The sequence below is a fragment of the Chiloscyllium plagiosum genome, chromosome 21 (assembly GCF_004010195.1).
Source record: "Chiloscyllium plagiosum isolate BGI_BamShark_2017 chromosome 21, ASM401019v2, whole genome shotgun sequence".
NCBI classification, from domain to species: domain Eukaryota; kingdom Metazoa; phylum Chordata; class Chondrichthyes; order Orectolobiformes; family Hemiscylliidae; genus Chiloscyllium; species Chiloscyllium plagiosum.
This window is the reverse complement of record NC_057730.1, coordinates 53,619,244-53,643,965: the sequence shown is the minus strand read 5'-3', so window position 1 is coordinate 53,643,965 and position 24,722 is coordinate 53,619,244. Positions and strand designations below refer to the sequence as shown.

Here is a 24,722-nt window from a genome sequence, read left to right as displayed (position 1 = left end):
TTACTAATAAATAAAACTTCACATTGCTGTTGTGGTACCTTGCTGTGCATAATTTGGTAATTATAATACTGACTTACTCTTTAAAAGTAATCTTCTGTCACTCACTTTGGGACATTCCACAGTAGTGAAAAGCAAGTAGATTTTTTTTTTCTCTAGAGGTATAATTAGTAAGTTTGCAGATGACACCAAAATTGGAGGTGCCGTGGACAGTGAAGGAGGTTACCTCAGATTACAACAAGATCTTGATCAGATGGGCCAATGGTGGAGTTTAATTTAGATAAATGCGAGGTGCTGCATTTTGGGAAAGCAAATCTTAGCAGGACTTATACACTTAAGGGTAAGGTCAGAGGGAGTGTTGCTGAACAAAAAGACCTTGGAGTACAGGTTCATAGCTCCTTGAAGGTAGAGTTGCAGGTAGACAGGATAGTGAAGTGGGCATTTGGTATGTTTTCCTTTATTGGTCAGAGTATTGAGTACAGGAGTTGGGAGGTCATGTTACAGCTGTACAGGACATTGGTTAGGCCACTTTTGGAATTATGTGTGCAATTCTGATCTCCCTTCTATAGGAAAGGTGTTGTGAAACTTGGAAGGGTTCAGAAAAAACTTACAAGGATGTTGTCAGGGTAGGTGGATTTGATCTATAGGGAGAGGTTGAACAGGCTGGGGTTATTTTCTGGAGCGTCGGAGGTTGAGGGGTGACCCTTATTGAGGTTTATAAAATCATAAGGGGCTAGGATAGGATAAATAGACAATGTCATTTCCCTGGGGTGGGAAAGTCCAGAACTAGAGGGCATAGGTTTAGGGTGATAGGGGAAAGATGTAAAAGAGATCTAAGGGGCAACATTTTCATGCAGAGGGTGGTACATGTATGGAATGAGCTGCCAGAGGAAGTGGTGGAGGCTAGTACGATTGCAACATTTACAAGGCATTTGGATGGGTATATGAATAGGAAGGGTTTGGAGGGATATGGGCTGGGTGCTGGCAGATGGGACTAGATTGGGTTGGGATATCTGGTTGGCAGGGTTTGTTTATGTGCTGTATGACTCTATGACTCTGAGCAGTTCTTAACTCTGAAAAGCCCATGTTAATCAAAGAGTTAAATGCTGCTCCCTAGCTGGATTAAAAAAAATCTGCTACTTCTCTCCATGAAGGCAGAATACAAGTCTAGGCTTATTAGCCGAGGGCATTCCCCCCCAACTATTACCAAACCACCTTTCTTGCTTTTTGCTGTTAGTTCTTTTTGCAGTTTCCACACGCTAAATATACCACCTTACAACGTTTTGATTTCTATGACTTTACAGAATTGATTATAGAGTCTCCTGATAATCTCTCCTAATTCTTTCTTTCTCATCTCTAAAACCATGCTGGTATTCCCAATTATTAGTTTCTGAAATAGCTTTTCTTCCTGCTCTTATTGTTTTAAGTGATGTCCTGTACAATGGGTCAGAAAAAAGTACAAGGAGCTCAAGGACCTTTTGTCACTAAGATCATGCCAACAATCTCTGCTGCTTCTCTCCCTGTCCCTAGCCCATCATTGGGTCATATGTCCTGAGGTGCTCTCTTGGCTCTGGACTCAATTCTATTTTGCTTCTAGGCAAAAGTGAGGACTGCAGATGCTGGAAAGCAGAGTTTAGATCAGAGTGGTGCTGGGAAAGCACAGCAGGTCAGGCAGCATCTGAGGAGCAGGAAAATCGATGTTTTGGGCAAAAACCCTTCATCTTTTACTTCTGTCCTATCTCCAGCATACCTTCGGCAAGGTGATCTTGTCCACTGGTCAGGCTACACTGGCATTCTTAGCTGAGTCAGCACCTTAGGTACAGTCCAACTCTCCTACATATCTGCCATTAGTGCACTCCTAATCAATAAATTAGATGATATGTGCCCCAGTATCAAGATAGCTATCATGAGATTACAAATAACATCCCATATGACTATGATAAAAGGTAAATGATCACTCTTTGCCTTTCCCAACCTGGTAAAGTGTTCTCCTTCAAAACTTCTCTACTTTAGCCCAGCTGATAGTATTGCACTCATCTGGTCTTGTTATCAATCTAAACACAGGAGTATTACTTGAATTCACTCCATTTCCAAATCCTATATTGCTGTCTTTGGTGTCCTCTAAAAACCCATCCTGAGTTCTCTTATTTCCCATTTGCATACTTTTCCTTGGAGATATTATTTGAAAGCAGCATCAGGTCCTACATGGATGCTGAGATCTCCCAACTTTACCCCACCACCATCATCATTCTCAACCACTGTACTGACTCATGACTAACACATCTAGTATTGGATGTGCTTTAATTTAATTCAACCAAATATTTGGAACACATGAGACCATTTTATTTAGTCTTACTCCCAAAGTTCTTACCTTAATCATCGACTCTATTCCTTTTCCTAGCAACTATTTGAGGTCAGTGGTACTTCTTTTTGCAAAGCAGTGTTTTAAAACCTAAATATGGTTCACAAGCAAAGCAGTCTGAAAGGGTTAAATTTCTTCTTTCAGCTAACTGTAAAACCATTCCACATAGTTAATCCCAATCAAATATTCTAGTGGGTACCTACATCACCATTTGCAAATCATGCTGGAGAAACCAAATAATGGCTGTCATTATAAAGTACAATTTCACAAAATACACTAAGAGATGTTGATGGTTTTTGGAGGTTGGACCTAAGACCAACTTTTAGGAAGGAATTTGGCATGATACACCTGAGCTGAATGTCTCAAATATGGATAGTCATGCCCCAATAGAATAAAAAAAGGGTTCTGTTCCTCATTAACTTTATCATGAGTAAACAATGTATAAATTTTAAATACCACTTTTTGCAAGGTCATTAGATGGAGAGGGAATCATCTTGAGTTACATATTGATTGCAAACTCATTCAAGAACGTGAGAGAACAGTAATCTACTGCTTCTGACCAGCATATTGTTTCTTTCTTAAACCTATCTGAAAGCTTCAGTGGAAAGCAATGCTGTATAACTGAATTATATATTTCCTTCAGCTGCCTATTGTGTTCTGGGATAGTAATTACTTAGATGCTTATAATAACACTTAAGGCAAGGATAAGTAAATATTCAAGCTTGTTCCAGCAATAATGAAATAGAGTAGCTGTAGTAAGGACTGCTTATGCTCATCAAAAGGGGTTGAGTGTGATTGCTTTGGCAAACAGGAGTTTCTAAGTTGTACAATTCATCATGCTTTCCTTTCTCACTCAATCCTAACCAACCCACAGTCATTATTATTCATCCAGCAGCTGTGAAAGTATTTTTGTAGGGCATGTAACTGCAACAGTAACACAAATTAACAGATAAAAAATAACTAGGCTCCGAGCACAAGTAATTGCCACCTGCACCATCTTTTACACACCATGTAGAATGTGACAGGATGGGTTGAGAGATAATGCTGCAATGATCTTTTCATTCTCCCTCACACACGCTCAAAACATAAAATGTTGAATGGTCGCTTGTGTAACCAATTGAGGCACATGAAGAGCAGCAGAGCAACAGGATTTGTCAGTGGTGAGAGCACAGCTCCATTAAGTTGTGAAGTGATAAAATTGTCTATTTACAATTAATTGTGGAAAGAGATACGATAATGGATCTAACAGAAAACAAAAATAATTTGAGTTATTCATATACAAAAGTAAAATGCGCACAGGTTGCTATGTCCTCCATTTGGTGAAAAACAATTCAATACACATGAATATGGCTCTCCTCAGGTATTCAAAAGATTAACATCTCCTGTCAGTTGCACCACAGTACTTCACACAACTACTATCAGTATAGCTAACGTACAAACTCAGACAGCTCTCTCCCGTCCAGCAGCTGTGAAAATATTTTTGTAGGGCACACAAGTGCAGCAGTAACACAGATTAACAGATAAAAAATAACAATGTCCTGAGCACAGGTAATAATAGGTCACCTGCACCATCTTTTACAATTCTACATAGAATGTGACAGCCTAGATTGGCAGATAAATGGGCTAGCTCTCTAAAGGAACAAGAGACTGGTAATTTAGTTTCTCTTCTGACAGTTGGGGTTGCAATACAGCTGCAACAAAATCAAATCAGGAGTAACCCTTTCCCAGTGAATCACTTTGAAAGCAAAGTCAGCTCATATTGTGGGAGGCTTGGTATAAAGCCAAGTTTATTCTTCCAAACAAACAATTACTCAACAAGTTGCCAAATTGTTTAAAGAAACCACAATAGGAATTACACAGACAAATTAATAGAGACTTTAAAGTTGCTTTGATTTTACTAAAACAGAATATTTGAGGTTTTATGTTAATGACCCCCAACAAATTCAGAATATGAAGTGTTAAATCCCAGTTAACTGTGACTGACTTGTGAAAGAAGTGAATAGTTTTGATTTAAATAACTTTTCTCAGAGTTTGAGCTTTGTAGACAAGGTATCATATTGCCTAATATTGTTGCACTTTGTACCTTTGTGATCAGCTGTGTTATGGACAGTTGTCTCTTCATTCAAACAGCTGAACATCAGTTACTTATATCCTCACCATCACAAAGATGGCTTGCTTCCATTTCTGTATAATCATCAGCAATCTTTATAGCATCACCCATGTTGCACTTGCCTCAAACCATCATTTACCAGCAAGTCAACCTTTAGTCACCCAAGATTCAACTATTCTAATATGGTCCTAGCAAGGCCCCCCATCTTCACCCTCAACCACCTTCAGATCTTTAGAACATTACTGTTGATGTCCCATCCCATATTAAAATTAAGCTTCTCTATCACCATGCATTCACTAATCTATTCTGGCTTCCATTCCGCCACACCTCAAATTCAAATTTCTCATCATCATGATCAAGTTCTTTCTTCACGTATCCCAATCTCTGTAACCTTTCCCATGCTTAAACTCTGTGCTCCTCTGCACTGATTTCTTGCGCATTTGACTCCAACACTGGCGGCAGTGCCTTCTACCACCTAGGGCTAAAGATAGGAAACTTCCTTCCTAGCAGACACTCTCTCAATTTCTTCTTTGTAGACCATCCTTGAAACCCAACTCAATTATTCTGACGATAAGAACAGAATAGTTGCAGAGGAGCAGAAATTAAGCCATTCAGCCCATCGAGTCAGCTCTGCCATTCTCCCACTTTCTCCCTGTAACCCTCAATCCTCAAGAACCTATGTATCTCAGTGTTAAATATATTCAATGACCTGGCCTCCACAGGCTTCAGTACGAATTCCACTGATTCACCTCTCTCTGGCTGAAGAAGTTTCTCCTTATCTCTGTTCTAAAAGGTCTTCCTTTTACTCTAAGGCTGTGCCCTCGGGTCCTAGTCTCTCCTACCAATGGAAACACCTTCCCAACATCTACTCTGTCCAGGCCATTAGTATGTCTCAAAAAGATCCCCCCTCATTCTTCTAAACTCCATCAAATATAGACCCAGAGTCCTCAAATGTTCCTCATTTGTTAAGCTTTTCATTCCTGGGACAAATCCATGAACCTTCACTGAGCATGCTCCAGGGCCAATACATCGTTCCGGAGATACAGGACCCAAAGCCGTGTGTAATATTCCAAATGTGGTCTGACCTGAGCTTTATAAAGCCTCAGAAGTACATCCCTGCTTTTATGTTCAAGTCCTCTCAAAATAAATGCCATCATTGCATGTGCCTTCCTAACTACTGAGTCAACCTGTAAGTTTACCTTGAGAATATCCTGGAATAGAACTCCCAAGTCTCTTTGCACTTCAGACTTCTGAATTTTCTCCCTATTTAGAAAATAGTCCACGCCTCTATCCATCCTACCAAAGTACGTGACCTCACACTTTCTCACATTGTACTCCATCTGCCACTTGTCTGCCCACTCTCCTAACCTGTCCAAACCCTTCTGCAGCCTCTCTGCATGCTCAGTGCCACCTGTCCCTCTATCTACTTTTGTCTCATCTGCAAACATAGCTAGAATGCCCTCAGTTCCTTCATCTAGACTGTTTATGTATAAAGTGAAAAGTTGTGACCCCAACACAGAGCCTTGCAGAACATCTTCTGGAACACTTGTCACCATTTACCATCCTGAGAAGGACCCTTTTATCCCCACTCTCTGCTTTCTGCCAGACTGCCAAGCTTCTAGCCATGCTAGCACATTGCCCTGACACCATGGGCCCTTATCTTACTCCTGTGCGGCACCTTGTCAAGGCCTTCTTAAAGTCCAGATAGATAACATCCATTGGCTCTCTTTGGTCTACCCTGCTTGTTACTTCCTCAAAGAATTCTAGCAGATTTGTCAGGCATGACCTCCCTTTGATGAAACCATGCTGACTTTGCCCTATTTTATCATACACTTCCAAGTATTCAAAAATCTCATCTTTCACAATGGATTCCAGGAACTTACCCACGAACGAGGTTAGGCTGATTGGCCTGTAATTTTCCATCTCTTGCCTTACTCCCTTTTTAAACAGGGTGTCACATTAGCGATTTTCTAGACCTCTGGGATCCTCCCTGATTCTAGCGATTCCTGAAAGATCACTACTAATGCCTCCACAATCGCTTAACCAATATCCCTTAGAACTCTGGGCGTAGTCCAAAAGGTCCAGGTGATTTATCCACATTCAGGCCATTCAGTTTTTCTAGCACTCTACGATCATTCCTGCTGATTGCTTATTTGAATCAGCTATCAATTTTTTTTCTGATTACATATGCATTTCAGTTTCTATAACACAATTTCATTTATAAAACTGACGTAAGTTTGATGTGTTCTTCATAAGATCAGGTCAAAATTACACATCTCCAATGAAATCTAAGTAGAAGTCAACTTATCAGTTGCTGACCTTTCCTATTACATGGGGAAAAGATTGGTGTTGAAAATATAAGCGTCATTTTAGTGGAGACAGTACAATAGAAAATGCTATAATCTAATATTTCCTTTAGTAGGTGTGGTGAATATCTACTTTCTGATCAGTGTATTTCAACTAAACTTTAATTCCTAAGACTAAAAACTTTATTTTAACAGTAGAAATGGGATAAATGCAAATAAAGCATGTTGAAATCTATATACTGAAAAGGTTAGGTCATTTTTTTTAAACAGGTTACCCATGTTTGAGTAGAAGACATGGTGTCCTAAAGGTGGGCTTGTAGAGCTAAAGATGTGGATCTACAACACTCGTAATGATGACAGTTCAGAGATTGTCTTGGGAGTTGAAGCCAAAATTAGTTGAAAGCATTCAGTGAACTCAGGCTGTAAAAATCATTACAACAGAAAGACGTTTGCTGAAAGAAGTTAGGTGCAGTTACAATTTTAGCTGGGATGGTGCTGAAGCAAAGATGCAGCTTCAATAATGTTGCTGCTAGCAGACTCCAGGCAGTTAAGGCAGGTGAGGTCTCTGGAAACCATTGATAGTTCAGTGCAGTTGAGTGTGGGGATGAATTAAATCCACAATCAGCTTGTGCAGAGAAACACTTGAACTCAGAAATCCTAGGGACAGTGTCTGCTCAGTGAAATTAGTAGTCAATGAAAAGAACTGAATTTATGAACATGAATAGATGCTGACTGCAGTTGGGGAATCCAGTGGAACACAATGCCAGGGAAAGAGACTAAACTACCTGAAAGTGAGCAGTAATTGAGACACAGTCCGTTACAGAGCACATTTGAGAATGTTTCAAGGCTAGATTTTCATGCGTGAAGAATTGAAACTCCTTGTATAGGAGACAAAGTTTTAATGAGATTTGATGACTCTCAGTGTCACTAACATCTGGGGACTTGCCAAGAAATCTGTAAAATCTGTCTTGACTGCATTTACTCTTTAACGTGCCCTTTGGAGTGTTCAAGCACAACATGGCTTTTATCTACAGACTTACATAAATTTGGTGGTCATGTCAGAGATCGTAAAAACAGTCATTTGCAATGTTAAAATTAATAACAGCAGCATGTAGTCAAAAAATGTTACCTGGCATTTAAACTAGCTATTCAATCTTTTCAGGACTATCTGACTTTTATACGAAATCATGCATTTAGTTCTTCCTTAACAGAAACTGATTTCCATACATGAACAAAGCCTCACCAATGATAAGGCCATAGCAGGTATGTGCGAGGAGCTTCAGTTGATTAACTTTATGTCTTCTCTCTGATGACAGTCCAGCTAAAAAATATTTCCCTCTAATGGGATGCCAAGGATTAACTCGGCAGAAGAGGGAAGTAAAGAATGACCCATATTCTATCGCCCTGGTAAACTGCAGCATTAATACCCAGCATCACAGCAGCATGCTAATAGTTTCAGGTGGGGGAGGGGGTTGCTTGCAGGGTGGATTTCTGCTTGCTCACCACAGCTTTGGTGCAAGAGCTGCAGAGAGCAGAAAACAATGACTTTCCATATTGTTCGGAAGGTATTCATAGCTCTTTGGTTGTAATTATGGTAGGCATTTCACTCTTTATCTAGAGGTTTGTTAAGCATTGTATTCTACAAACACAATAACAGATATTTGAAGATTCAATAGGGAATTTCTGTATCTCTGCACAGTGTATTTTGGAAACAGAGTGGAAAACATTTAATGCATTTTTCAAAGTGGTGCAAATATACTGCTGTTGTCAGATATCATGGCATTTTCAGTAAGTTCTGTTGACAGTGATTACCTGGCATTGCATGAATAAGATCTCCACATAGTACAAAGAACTTGGGTTTCAAGGTTAACTTGTTGATAGCCTGCACTGCTTGCTCCATGAGCTGGATTTCTTCCTGCCATTCATCACCGCTATTATCGTGATCTCCAACCTTCCATGCTTTCATAAGGCCAAATTGTGGATCAGCTCCTTGTATGAAGTAGAAAGGTCCTTTCCAATCTTTCTCTAGGGAACAGTTAAAAAAAATTGTATTCAGACTGGACACCTGCTTACAGATACAACATATATAATAAGTTGTTCCCTTCCATATGGCTACACCAGCTGCTATATTCCAACTGAAACATAGAGGGAAAGGTGTAGAGGTGAGCACAGTTCAGAAGGAAGACAGATAGAGCATAGAGATGTACAGCATGGAAACAGACTCTTCGGTCCAACCCAGATGGAGCAGTTGAGAGGAAAACATAGACTACTGGTGATTATTTTGTCCAATGAATGAAGCAGTCATTTTAATGCAGCTCCCTGGTATTGCCATTTTCTCTTCATGAAATAGCCTTCTCTTCAAAGAACTCAAAGTCTTAATTGAAAATACAAAACAAAAAGTTAATCACTGGATTTATTTCTACGCTCATCAAGGTAGAGATGTCAGTGTGAGGAAATGGAATACTACACTACTTTGTTCAGGTATCAGAATGAAGCATTCCAAAATTCACGCAGTAATAGTGTGGGGAGCTCACTGATTTTTTTTCTCTGACAAGGTTAATAAACAGCTCTGTTGCTTTAGCCCTTTTTATTACTGTTTGAGATTCTTTGGTCAATTTTCCCATAAAGAACGTGGACCTGAACTTGAGGTAAGCTCTGTAGTATGTAAAACAACAGGTGGATAAACAACATTTGCAATGCAAGACTGAAGGTCATTCCTCATGGAGGCCCAAGCAATGAACAATTCATGATATAAGTCAAGATTTTTAGACCTTGGTACTGGCCATCTTTTTTTGGTATCTGTTGAGGCTGCAAGAAAGACTTGCCACACAAGAACATCACAACATAAGTATAAGCACAATGGGGGGAAATCGGTCAGACAGAGCAGATGGTTGAGGAAAGTTTGCCTTTGCCTCAGCCATCAGGCATCAAAAGGTTGAGAATGACTTTTTTTCCATTCAGTAAAGACCCAATGGAGTAGTCTAGTGATTAAGCATTCTTATATTTATTCACTGGCATCCAAGTATAAGCTGTATTAATTACATCAGATGCTTCTTATCCTTCAGTGTTCTGTATTGTTTTGTCAAATGTGGTAAAAACTGCTCACAAATCTAACCAAATGACACCTCGCATAGTGTCAATAGAATAACACAGTAAGAAAGCTACATTTTACACCCTAAGTTCTAACACAATGCTCTATTTGTAAATTAACGGGTGTCATTTGCCGTTTAAAAAAAACAAATCGCTTAATGGAGCAATTATCATCACTGAACTCTAAGGCATCTGTAGTAAATTTGAATTGTTATACGTCTACCAACTGCATGCATGTCTCTACTAGCTAACACCACCCATGCTATCTTCCCTCCGCATCACCCCATTCACCTGTCTAGTTTATGGCCTGTGCACTTGTCAAAAGTCAATGATATCCTTTCTGACTACAATCATTATATGAGTACAAGTGTGGTCAGCTTCCATTGTCAACGTCAATTTGTTCAAAGCTTCATTGTCTGCATCATATACCATAATTTAGCTCTGCTCATCATTACTCCTTGTTCATCTCCATTTGCTTCCCATCAATCAACACAATTAATTCAAGATCTTCATGCTTGTTTACAACTCCCTCCAAACCTCAATGTCCCAGTTTGTTCTTAGTTCTTTCAACATTAATCAAATATTCACTCTTCTCACTCCATGTGACAGAGCCGTGAGACACGTTGATAGGTCACTGACCTGAAACATTAACCTTGTTTCCCTGTCACAGGTGCCGCCCAAATTGCTGAGTATATTTTGCTTTTATATCACAGTTCTAGCATCTGCAGTATTTATATCCATTAATCTCTTAGATACTTCAAGTTCTCCCTACCTGAAGTTCTATGAAGAAATGAAAGATAATTGAGATTGACAGTATCAGTTCCATGGCACATGATGCAAGATGGAAAATTAATAACCAACGGTCTGACCAATAATCTGAGGGCTGAGAACAAGAGAAATGGACTTGTGGAATGCCACTGCATAATGTACAAAGATGACAAATTTTGTCTGCAAGATCTCAACATTAGCAATTGTACAGACTTGAGTGTTGAGCAAAACAGTAACAGTAGGAGAGAATAGTTTGGGAAAGTATATTAGTGTAATTTAATGACCGAAACACAAATGTAGGAGATTTGATCAGCAGGTTTATAAAGGTCACAAAAATTTCTGGAATGGTAAATATCTGAGAGAAGCTGTAGAATACAGGGAGATATATGATGGTCTGGTCAGATGGCCAGAACAGTGACAATTGGAGTTTAATCCTGTTAAACGTGAAGTAATGAATTTTGGGACAATGAATAAGGCAAGGGAGTATACAATGAGTGGTAGGGCCCTGGAAAGTACGGAGGATTAGAGGGACCTTGGTATGTATGCCCACTGATCCTTGAAGGCAACTGGGCAGGTCAATAGGGTCATTAAAAGACGTATGGGATAACTGCCTATATTAACTGAGGTTCTGAAAGCATGAACAGTGAAGTTATAACATGACTGTATAACATATTAGTTGGGCCACAGCTGGATGCATTTCTGAGTGGCCACAAAATGTGAAATATATGATTACACTAAGGAGGGTACAGATAAGAATCAACCAGGATGTTGTCCGGGCTGGATGATTTCAGCTATGAGGAAAGATAGGAAAACAACCCCAGCCTTCAGGCAGAGAAGGCCAAGGGAAGACCTAATTGAGGTTAACAAATTATGATGGGTATGAATAGGATAGATAGGATGAACTGTTCCCCTTAGTGGGGAGATGAATAACCAAGAGACATAGAGTTAAGGCAAGGGGCAGCATATTTAGAGGGGATTTACGGAAAAATGCTTTTACTCAAAAGGTAGTGCATATCTGAATGCATTGCCTTAAACAGTGGTAAAGAACCATCACAAGAACCATCACAATATTTAAGTCGTTATCAAATTAATACTTGAAATGCCAAAGATAGAAGGCTATGGACCACGTACTGGGAAACAGATAGATGCTTGACAACCAGTGCAGTCACAGTGGGCCAAAAGGTCCACTTCCACACTATATTATATGACTCTAGCACCAATGCTTGGTGTGCCATGAGTGGTAGCATGAATGTTAAGGGGCAAGAAGGCACAATAACTGGAAAAGTGAGAACAGGACAATTGGAAAGAGGGAGCCTGGAGAAAAAAAGACTCCTGCTTCCAGGGAAGACATGCTGGTGAGTCATGATAGTAAGAAACCGGCTATGTTGCCAGGTTCAGGTAATTATGGGAGCAGTAGGAGCGTAAATGCAAGTCCATCTCTTTCTTCTCTCATAGTAGATTTCAAAAGTGAAAAGTGTATCAGGAAGTTCAAATGAAAAGATACAGAAGCCATAGGGAGTGGTTGGTATATCTCTGTTTGTGACAGAATTATTCCAAGGGTAAGCAGAGTTTGAGTTTGCCACAAATTAATGGAAGATGGCTGGTCAAGAGATGTATATTAGTTAGTTTCGCAGAAGACATATTCAAGTTCAGCATTTTAAGCTTTTACAGATATATAGGTGAATGTGTTGATGAACACCTTTTTAAAAGCATGTGATGAATGAACAATAAAAATAATTTAAAGGTTGGAGAAAGAAATAAAGATGATGAAATATTCTATGAATTATGGATAAAGATTTTTGCTGTTACTAATTTCCTGTGACATCTTAAAAAGTGTTTTTTTATTCATGCGTTTTATGATCTTGATACAAACAGTGAATCGTAGAAACCTTTCTTAATTATGATTAGTGCACTACTGAGACCATAGAAATGTCATCGTTGAAATGACTAGAGTTTTTTTTTAAATAACTGATTATAAAATTAGATTCACATTCTGATGTTTTTCCTGCTTAACATTATGGATCACAGTGTTATCCTTGGCTGACAACTCCCCCAAGAGTTAAAAATCGATGGATTTGTTCATACAAATTGTACATGGTTTTTAAGTTGTCTCCCTTAATTATCCATATGCCCAATCAAAATTTTGTTCAATGCTCTTCAACTGAGCACAGCATTTTCCTTAAAACCCCTTAGTCAATTCACAATCTTAATCCTCGAATCTTCAATGCATGTTCCTCAATCTGAAAGGCCAGCAATGTTTCTCAGAAATTAAGTTGAAGTGTAAATGCTAAATGCAACAATGTCCAGCCTTCCAATGGCAAATACTCAATATATAATCCATTTCACGACGTAGTGATCCATATAATGAATTAAATAGTAAATTGTTAAAAACTCAAAAACCATTTCTTCAACAGCTTGCATTTATAGAGTACCTCCAGCATATAAAAAAAGTGGTCTAATTAGAGACTGAAGGGAAGAAATTCAACAAGGTGACCTATTTCTTTTTATTGTGTTGATTGCAAACATTAAGTGGTTGTTTTAGTGTCCAGTATGCTTTATTAAGTATGCATTTCAGATATAATGCTCATTAGAATGATAAAAAGGAGTTCCATGTGATTACTGAAAATTATTAACCACAATTCTTTTCCGAACAAGACACTGGTTAAGTGTTTGATACAATAATCAATCAGAATAGTGAACTCTGATCATTTAAAGGATGGCATTACAATGGTCCATGTGGTGGACTAACCATAGTGAGAGGAAGAACTTGGCGTTGATATACCTCCAGTATATCCAGAGAGCAAAAATATTGATGCAAACAGGATGTTGTGGTGAACTGTCAATAAAAAGCATCTAATTGTACAGATGTTAAAAGTAAAAGGTTTACTGCAATATGGAACACTTCATGTGGGGCAAGAAGCAGCTTGCACTTAGGTTTTTATGAACGCTCTGTTAATCGCAGATAAACAGTGTGTGCCTACATCCCACTAAGGATACTTCACTTTCTTTTACAATAATTCTTCTTGAATGAAGTAAACTGATTCACATTCTTCCACATCCACATGGGAATCTGTTCCACATCCCCAAAATGTTGTTGGTGAAAAAGTTCTGTTTTCAGTCTTTAAATACCAGTGGTTGGATATCTCTTACAGATCATTAAAAATTGCAATAGAAGTAAGCCATTCGGCTCATCGAGTCCACTCTATCATTCAATGAGATCAATTTGATAATCCTCAACTCTGCTTTTCTACCTATTCTCTGTAACCATAGGTTCCCTTATTGATTAGAAATCTATCAATCTCAGCCTTGAATATATTTAGCAATACAGCTACTACAGCTCTCGGAAATAATGAATTCCACAGACTGACTACCCTCAAAAGAAGAAATTCCTCCCCATCTGTCTCATATGGGTGACCCTTTACACAGAGATTACGCCGTCTGGTCCTAGGCTCTCCCACAAGGAGAAACAACCTTTCCACATTTATGTTGTCTACCCCTAAGAATCTTATATGTTTCAGTAAGATTACTTCTCTTTCTTCTAAACTTCAATAACTACAGGCACACATTTTCTCAACTGAGAAGAAAGTCTCTCCACAACCAGGATCAACCCATGAACCTCCTTTGAATTGCCACTAATGCCATACATCTTCTTTTAGATAAGGGATCCAAAGCTGTTCATAGTATTCAGTGACGGCCTGACTAGTCAGATGCTGGAGGTTAGAGGCAAGATTAGAGTGGTGCTGGCCTGACCTGATCTGACCGGACTGGTGCCTTGTATAATTTTAGCAAGACTTTCTATTGTTATATTCCATTCCTTTAGAAATAAGGGCCAACTGTCCACCTACTTTCCATAATACCCACTGAATTTGGGTGATGGTTTCTTGTGATTCATGCATGAATTAAGAGTCCAATGGTGACCATTCAATCCAATGTTGATTGTCAGAAAAAACCCAGCTCATTCACGAAAGTCCTTTAGAGAAGGAAAGTGCCATCCTTACCTAGTCTGGCCTAGATGTGATTCCAGACCTACAGCAATGTGGTTGACTCTTAACTGCCCTCTGGGTAATTAGGGATGGGTAATAAATGCTGATCTAGGCAACAAAGCCAATTTTTTAAAAACTTCCAAATTCCACTGTGCTGCAGCTTTCTGCAGTCTTTTCCCATTCAAGTAATACCCAGATCTTCTATTCTTCCTGCCAAAGTACATATCACAATTTCCCACACTATATTCCATCTGCTAAGTTTTTGCTTACTTAAATAAGTCTATATCCCTCTGTAGAGGAGAAAGTGAGGTCTGCAGATGCTGGAGATCAGAGATGGAAATTTTTTGCTGGAAAAGCGCAGCAGGTCAGGCAGCATCTAGGGAACAGGAGAATCGACGTTTCGGGCATTAGCCCTTCTTCAGGAATGAGGAAAGTTGGTCCAGCAGGCTAAGATAAAAGATAGGGAGGAGGGACTTGGGGGAGGGGCGTCGGAAATGTGATAGGTGGAAAGAGGTCAAGGTGAGGGTGATAGGTCAGACTGGGGTGGGGGCGGAGAGGTCGGGAAGAAGATTGCAGGTTCGGATTTGTTGTAGGTACTGGTTGTCCTCGGATTTGTTGTAGGTACTGGTTGTCCTCGGATTTGTTGTAGGTACTGGTTGTCCTAGGACATCCCTCTGTAGATTGTGTCACCCTTACTGTGTGCCCTTCCACATATTTTAATGTGATTCATAAACCTAGCAATAATACCTTCTATATATATATTGTAAATAGGTATAGCCCAACAGTAATCCCTGTTGTACTCCTCTATACAGTTTACTATCTTGAAAATGCCCCCTTTATGCCAACACCGTGGTCTCCTATTTTATAGCCAATCCTCTACCCACCCAAAACTCACCTACAAAACTATAGGCTTTTACCTTCTGGAGTAGCTTTATGTGTAGTATCTTATCGAACACCTCTTAGAAATTCAAATATATTGCACCTACTGGTTCTTTTTTATCTATCCTAATTGCTACCTTCTCAAAAGAACTACAATAAATTTGTCAAGCATGATTTCCCCTACATGAAACCATGTTGACTCTGCTTCGTTTATTGTCTGTTTCTAAATGTTCTGCTATTAATATTTTCTCAACAACAACTGGCTTATAGTTATCTATGTATTTGTCGCCTCTGTTTGAATTAAGGTGTTATACTGGCAGTCTACTAATTCTCTGGGACTTTCCTAGAATCTAAGGATTCTTGGATTCAGGCCTACATTAATTCTCAATTGATTTAGCAATAATACAAATCCTGTCCAATAAGTGAAATACAAAATAACATTGAATTCTAATCCATTGCAGTTGGAGGTAAACCTCAATTGGGTTCAATAAACAGGGATAGGGACATTATAAATTCCATTTCAGTCATTAAAAAATTGTAAAAATCTGCAAAGAGCACCAAAATGAAGCTCAAATCATCAGAATCTATGGTTAATAAAACTGCAATCCCAAACAGAGAGGCTTCATAAATTAACAGGATACCTGATCCTGCATAGTGAATGTTAAAGTTGAGGACCTAGGTCAAGGTTGTCCTGAATCTCTGGAACTCCAACCCCAAGAAGGCAGGTCCTATTGTTGGGAAAATGTTAGACTCTATTATAAAGGGTGCAATAGCAGAGCATTTAGAAACACATAATGTGCTCAAGCAGAGTCAGCATGGCTTCCCTATTTCCCACTGAAACCAAGCCTGACAAATTTACTAGACTTCTTTAACAAACAGGTAGACAAAGGGGAAGCAGTAGCTGCAATAAGCATTTGATAAGGCCCCACACATTAGGCTAGTTAAAAAGATGAGAACCCATAGTGTTGGAAGTAGTATACTAGTGTGGAAAGAAGATCAGATAACTAATAGAAGACAGGGTTGGGCGAAGAACATTTTTCTCGGTTGGCAACCGAGAACTAGTGTTGTGCCACAGGGACCAGTGCTGGTGAAATAACCCCAGAGACCGGTATGATGCACCAAGTCACCATTTATTTATACATGCATAGTATTTGACACCGGTCCGACTTTCTCAGAGCCAGGTCTCAGAGTGAACAGAAGCTCAGACATTCCTGTTTATATTTATCAGCCAGGGCTTCCTAATTGGGGCTGTGAATCTGGCCCAATCAGGGAACTCATATTCTAGGAGGTCCACCCACCTGACCTCATTATAATCATTACAGCTGGTACCAGAACTATTTACAATGTATATTAAATGACCTGGGTGAGCTAAGTGTATATCCCATAGCCAAGTCTTTAGGTGACAAAAATAGGTGGGAAAGCAAATGGTGAGATTGCCAAAGAGTTTTCAGAAGGAGATACAGGTCAAGCGATAGCAAAAACGTGACAGATGGGACAGAAATGTGAGAAAATGTGAGCTTCTGTACTTTGGCAGAAAGAATAGAGGTAGTATAGTATTAGTTAAAATTGAGAAAGAATGCAGAAAACTATAAAAGAGCTTAAGGATTTGGGTGTTCTCAACAATGAATCAAAAAAAAGCTAGCTTACAAGATCAGTGGGAAATAGGGAATGCAAATGCAGTTTTGGTTCCCCTATCTAAGGAAAGATATATTGTCATTGAAATCAGTCCAGAGAAGGTTCAGTAGGCTGATACTAGGTATGAAAGAACTGTCTTATGAGGAGACATTGATAGGTTGAACCTGTATTCACTGGAAATTAGAAGAATGAGAGGTGACCTTATTGAAATATGCAATTTTCTTTGAGAATTTGACAAAGTAGTTGCAGAATGGTTGTTTCCCCTTGTGGGAAAATCAAGGATCAGAGGGCATAATCTGAGAGTAAGGGGTCACTCAGTTAGGACAGAGAGGAGGAGGAAGAGGAATGTCTTCTTTCAAAGACCTGAATGAATGGTTGGAGATATATTGGAAGATGAAGTAAATTTGTTATCATAGTTACAGTGTTCTTGAAATTTATCCAAAATAATTTTAATCCAGACAGGCTGTGTGTGGAATCTCAGAGAGGTATGTACATTTACATTCCAGCTTCAGTAGGATTCAAAAGTAATCATCCTTTATATAGGGAGATACATCAAACTTAAAATCAATGGCAGGTGATAAAAAAAATGTAATCAGCATTTCTTCATACTGTGAGATTTTCCTTCGAAAAAAAATCAAACAAAGAGAATTCTTAAAACTTAAATGATGAATAGGCGATGTAGTGTCGGGAAGGGTAGTCATACACACATACAGTCTGGGCTTAGATAAAGCAAAAAGGTGAAAATAGAACATTTAAAGAATCTTATACTATATAATCAAGGTCACCAATATTCAACTTTCACAAAACAGTTCGATTATAAAAATATGATGCAACTTTTAGAATGCCAAATAATAAAAATTAAATTTGATGGAAGGCACCCATAAGTCAATTGCCTGATATGTACATCAACTGTCATAACATTCAATGTTTTGCAAAACACATACCCTTGGACTCATGTTATAGGACATTCAATGTCATATTTACCTCATGTTTAGCATGGGCTTGTGACACACTTCATGACACTTTGTGTATCAATGCAATGTAAGGAAGGAAACCAAGCATTTCATTCTGGGTTCTGACTCCTAGTCAGACGTTACAAGCAATGTACGAATGCTAAATCATCTTAGAGATTAATAAACTGCTACAAACACCTAGATTTCTAGAGTAACTGGCCAGCTGCACCAAAATAAAAGCCAGTTTTAGCAAATGAACATCATAAGCATCCCTCAGAATCCAGATTAACTAAGCAACGTGACAGCAGATCAGGTAGTAGATTATTTTATTGTCCAAAACAGTTGGTTGCACTACACTATTTTGTTGTTCAATAATAGCACCCTCAGGCTAATTTGTCACAATGTTCCCAAGGCTTTTAAGAGCATCACAATCAAATGAGAGACTTATTTTGCTTTGATCAATTACTTTAAAATTTTATCACAGAAGCAAACCTGTTGTTAACTCTGAATCCCATCACCAGGGATTTTTAAATACAAATGAACTTGTTCCATCTACAAAATCATCCCCAGTGAAAATAAAGCTGTCAAGACCTATTTGCATTTCTGCTGAATTATTGCAGCTTCAGAACTTTTATAAAAATCATCAAATCCCTTCAGATTCATCTCCTTTTATACAATGAAATATAAAAATCAATCAGCAATTACATTGGAAAAAAATGAAAGTAATAAAACATCGAATCACGATGTGCAAGAAGATTGCTAACAAAACAAATTGATTAGAAACAGAATTGGATGGGACAATACCTACGCAAAGGACCAATCGCCCTCAACAATGCACTGGGGCCTTTTATATAAAAGCTTATAGGTGTAACTTAAAATCTGCAATTCTCTGCAAGCCAAATTCTACAGAGCATTACGAAATGAGGCAGAGTTGAGCATGGGCCTGTTTAGTTTTCATCCATCTGACAGATTGCAAAACAAACAATTCGCTTTGCTGTCTAGGCAAAGAAGACAATGCAGAAAGCTAAAAAGGAAAGGTACAATTAAATTTAAAAAGGGAGAAAGAGATAGTGCAAGAAATTTCAGGTCAGTCTGCCTGATCTCTGTGGTGGGTAAGATATTAGAAAGATTTTGGAGGGACAGAATATATTTTCACTTGGACACACAGATTAATTAAAGATAGTCAACATGTATTTAAGGAAAAATAAAACTTGATCAAATTTGTCAAATTTCATGAGGAGGTATCAAGGAGTGCTGATGTGTGGAATGCACTTGATGTGGTCGACACAGACTTTAGCAAGTCTTTTGAGAAGGTCCCTTATACAGACTGATCAAGAAAGTAACAAGCCCATGGAAAACAAGTGGCACATTAGATCCTAAATTGGGGGACTGAGGTGCAGGAAGCAGATGAAGAAGGTAGAGAGGGGTTTCTGTGACAGGTCTATTTTCAGTGGGGTTTGACATGTCCTAGTGCTTGAACGGTTATCTGTTTGTGGTGTACATTAATGATCTGGACTTGAATATTAGGGGTATGATGTGATGCAAGTTTTGTAATTCATCTGGCATTTATTTTGGATTTTGAACAAGTGGTATATGGTTTGTAGTACTGGGGTGCCAATTTCCCCATTTGCCATTTCTAAACAAATATCAGGAAATGTTCAAGGCCAGTTCCAACTGACACTGCTTATCTAGATGCACAGCAGTCTTTTCAATTTTGCACAGCTATAAAACCTAAAATACAGGAAGAGAAAGCATTAGGCCTCATGGCAACATCTGCCATTCTCACCTGATCTGAACTACCTGTGACTTCAGACCCACAAATGTGGTTGACTCTCAATTGCCCTCTGAAGTGGCCTAGCAAGCTATTCAGTTGTATCAATCGCTACAAAGTCTCAAAAAAAAAAGAAACCAGATATATCACCTGGCATCAACCTAGGCAAAGGAAAAGACAAATGGCAGAAACAGCACTGTTGACCCCACAAACTAGCCCCCCTTACTAACATCTGGGGGCTGCCAAAATTGGGAGCACTGTCTCAGCCAAGTCATGCAAATCCTCAGACAGCACCTTCCAAACCCACAACCACTTCCATCTTTGTGAAGCCACTTTGTCTCTTAATCTCATACTCCTTCGAGATGCTGTTTAAAATCTTGCACCAAGCTTTGTTTCTTACGATACTTCAACCAAATGAATTTTTAGCATGGTTATGCATCTAAAATAATGGTTGCTAGTATTCATATTCCTAAGGTTAAGCTGTTTGCAATATATCATTTATTCCTGATGATATCTACATTGGTAATTTATGATGGTGATAGTAGAATAGGCTCATCCACTCTGTCCACTTTTCTTTTAGATTTTATTCTACTTACCTACCTCCTGGAGAGAGCTCAGTCGTGGAGGCAATGGCAGCAGTATCACGGCTCGGTGTGGTCTGGAGTGTGGCAGTGACCAGGGGCCTTAATCAGAACTTTGATGGTCAGAGATCAAGTCCAAAGCAGGGGGAGCGAACCCAATGCGGCAGTGAGAGAGGACCACCGGCATCTGTGGTGGCAGTGATAACAGGCAGCCCAAGGTCTCCCAGAGAGTGGGCCAAAGTGGAGGAAATTGAGCGCTTGTGGGGAATGCAAACCCAGCATCGTTAAGCACTTAAGAAAGATTGTCAAAGTTTTAAATTTTTTTTTCTACTTAATACTAAGAAGGACTGTAATGATTAATTTTTAACTTTGTACTTAAGATTTTTTTGTTCTTAAGTACCTTTATGCCTAAGATGGTGCCATTGTTCACTTTTCACTGTAGTCATGTGTACTCAAGTACAGATGTACATGACAATAAAATCTAATTTTAATTCTAATCTAGAAGGACATGGGCAGCAGATACATGGGAACACTCCGACCTTCAGGTACCCCTCCAAGCCACTCCCATTCCAAGTTGGAAATATATTGCTGTTCCTTCACTGATGCTGGGTCAAATTCCTGTCATTCGTTCCCTAACGGCATTGTGGGTCAACCCACAACAGGTGGACAGCAGTGTTCAAGAGGTAGCTCACCACCACTTTCTCAATGGCAACTGGAGAGAGGCAATAAATGCTGGCCCAGCCAATGCCATCCACATCCCACAAATGAATAAAACATCAGTTTTATGGTTAAAATCAAACCTGTATCAATGTGTGCTCGTGCTTAAATGAAAGAGCACTTTTTTAAAAACAAAAAAAATCAAGCCAAATTTCAGTCACAGGTCAGATGTGACCAGTAACATCATCATTTGATATCTTAACAATGATCAAGAAGTTCATAGGTGTTACAAAAATTAGATTAGCAAAAACTGCAGGATATGAACAGATTGGTCATGTTTGCAGAGTAGTAGCAAATGGAATTCACTCCAGAAGAGAGGTTTATGCATTTGGGGAGGGTTAACAAGACAAAGGATAATTCTATGATTGGTAGGAACCTGAAAAGTACTGAAGATCAGAGGAATCTTGGTCCGCATATCCACAGATGCTTGGAGGCAGCAGGGTAGATAGACAAAATATTTAGACATATGCCAGAGTTGCCTGTATTAGTGAGGGCACAAAATATGAGAGCAGGCAGGTTATCGAGTCATAGAGACGTACAACATGGAAACTCGTTCACGCTGACCAGCTATCCTAAATTAATCTAGTCCCATTTGCCAGCATTTGGTCCATATTCCTCTAAACCTTTCCTATTCATGTACCCATTCAAATGCTTTTCAAATGTTGTAATTGTATCAGCCTCCACCACTTCCTCTAGCAGCTCATTCCATACATGCACCACCTTCTGCATGAAACAGTTGCCCCTTTGATCCCTTCCCTCTCACACTAAAACTATGCCCTCTGGTCTAGGACTCCCCGATCCTGGGAAAACAACCTTGGCTATTCACCCTATCCAAATCTCCTATGATTTTATAAACTTCTATAAAGTTACTGCTTAGCCTCTGATGCTCCAGAGAAAATAGCCTCTATCTATAGCTCAAACCCTCCAACCCTGGCAATATCTTTGTAAATCTTTTCTGAACTCGGATTCATTCATGACCAGAATACTGTAGTTCTGGTCACCAAATTTCAGGAATGTTGCAATTGTACTAGAAAAGATACAGAGGAGACTTAGCATCATGCTACATGGGCCAGAGGGTCTGAGCTATGGAGAAAGATTAAATAGCCTTGAGATGTGTTCCTTGCAGCACTGAAGGTTAAAAAGGGACCTGAGAGCTGTCTAAAAAAGTTAAGAGGGGCCCAGATAGGGTTGATAGAAAGTCACTTTCCTCATTAGTACAGAAATCTATTTTTCTGGTAATTGATCAAAGTTAAAAGATAGAATGTTAAAAGGAGAGTTGACGAGAATTTGTTTCATTCAGAGTATGGTTGGAGTCTGGAATTCACTGCCTGTTACGGGTCAAGATCAAGAAAAAAATAGGACTAATGTAGCCAGCCAGTTGTTGATCAATGTGGGCACGAGGGGCCAAATGGCCGTCTTCCTTGCTGTGAACCTCTATGGTGTCGAAAAAGGCTAAGATATAATCAATTTGTTAGTACACAACATTGTGGATGTATTTTAAATCAATCCATTCAGATGTTATGACACATGCCTATACAGGTGGGACTTGAGCACACTACCACTGTGCCAAAAGAACACAGCACACATTGCACATTGATTGCTTCCAGATTCTTCCAGATTCTCATCATCTAAAGCCATTAATGAGGCAGTCTACTGCAGCTCAGCCAATAGGCCTAATTGGAAAACATGCTGGGTAAAGGAAGGGGATATTTCATGACTGGTTACAAACATATTATTCTGGTTCAATGTTCAGAGTCCCATTAAACATCAACCAATACAAGTAACACCATTTTTGAGATATGTCAGTGATGTTTAATTTTATGCAGCTTCAGTTTCCTTGAGCACAAATGAAAAGGCATTTTAAAAGGGTCTTATTACACAGGGATTGTGGCCCTACCTCTAAACCAAGTGGCCCAGGTTCACATACCACTTGCCCCAGAGGCGTGTCATAACATGTCTGAACAGATTGATATAAATATATCTGAAATGGATGTTAATCGAATATCATCCGCTTTGCACCAGTGAAGGGGTAAATTGCCCTCACTATTTTTAACACTATAAGAATTACTACATTATAATATTTGACACAACAGCCCATTTTAAAATCCCTCCTCCACTGCATCTGACAAGAGTAGTGGGCACAGTAATTAAAATATCACAACTTAGGGCTTATAAAAATCAGGCTTCTCACATGCTCTGCCCCAAACAGTTAACATGCATGTTTCAGGCAGTATGAGTCCCTCACCACAAGCCATCGATGTCCAATCTCAATCAGGTTCTGAACACATTTTAACCTGCAGCCGAGACATCTGTGCATGGTACCTGCCTTGTCAAGAAAACTCAGCAGCAGCAAAAGGCCCAAAAAACAAGGGAAACAGGGCTCAAAGGGCCTCGAGGGCTACTCTTGTTCCTTGTTAGCAATGATGTGGAGGTGCCAGTGTTGGACTGGGGTGGACAAGGTTAAAAATCACACCACACCAGGTTATAGTCCAACAGGACAACCTGATGGACTATAACGTGGTGTTGTGTGATTTTTAACTTCGTTCCTTGTTCATAGATACCCCTGTACTGTGGGTGAAAAGAAAAGACAAGTACTCACTTGGAATGTTGAAATACAATACCGTCAAAAAGGGAACAGAACAAAAAGAATATCAGCAAATCTTTAAAGGTTAGAATCTCAAACTCCACTGCTCAAATACCAACAGGGCTACTGATATCACTCAATGTAACTGCCACAACATTGTATTATCTACTCTTCACGAACAAACTAGAGACTGATCCATACATCTTTTAACTTTTTTGGACTCACTTCTCTTTACTAATCTGTATCAGTGTTGAGTCATAACCTCCATGTGCTTAGTGACTAATAAACATGTTCCTTTAACTCATGGAAGACTGGTTAAATTGTTTCTTTTTAAAACAAATTTATCTGGTCTGGGTGAAAGGGATCCACAAGGAAAGGTACTTTTTTAAATTAACCTTATTGCAATTAACTGGTGTATAAAGGGGAACCAATTCATTTCTCCTCACCAGAAATCATAGTTTGGGGGTAACCTGGTTGGAATCAAACGGAGAGTCTCACCTAGGACTGCTCATAACATACTTCCCTCCTTTGCTGATTCACATGCTTTGCTAGAGACTCACCATTGATATTAAAAAAGATGGAGCAGGAAAAAATTCCCATCTAATGGGTTCAGCTAAAGCAAAGACTTGTATAGATTTAGAACATAGAAGAATACAGCGCAGTACAGGCCCTTCGGCCCTCGATGTTGCGCCGATCCAAGCCCACCTAACCTACACTAGCCCACTATCCTCCATATGCCTATCCAATGCCCATTTAAATGCCCATAAAGGGGGAAGAGTCCACCACTGCTACTGGCAGGGCATTCCATGAACTCACGACTCGCTGAGTAAAGAATCTACCCCTAACATCTGTCCTATACCTACCACCCCTTAATTTAAAGCTATGCCCCCTTGTAATAGTTGACTCCATACGTGGAAAAAGGTTCTCATGGTCAACCCTATCTAAACCCCTAAGCATCTTGTACACCTCTATCAAGTCACCCCAAA

At 39.3% G+C, this 24,722-nt stretch overlaps 1 protein-coding gene across 2 annotated transcripts in view; it reads right to left on the bottom strand.

Moving 5' to 3' along the window:
- The window catches only part of cpped1 (calcineurin-like phosphoesterase domain containing 1), a 186,131-nt gene that overhangs the window by 141,661 nt on the left and 19,748 nt on the right, over positions 1-24,722 (bottom strand). For both annotated transcript variants that reach the window (XM_043712111.1, XM_043712112.1), the window contains exon 2: positions 8,588-8,800. In XM_043712111.1, coding sequence (XP_043568046.1) covers positions 8,588-8,800 — 213 coding nt within the window. The remainder of the gene's footprint in view (positions 1-8,587; positions 8,801-24,722) is intronic.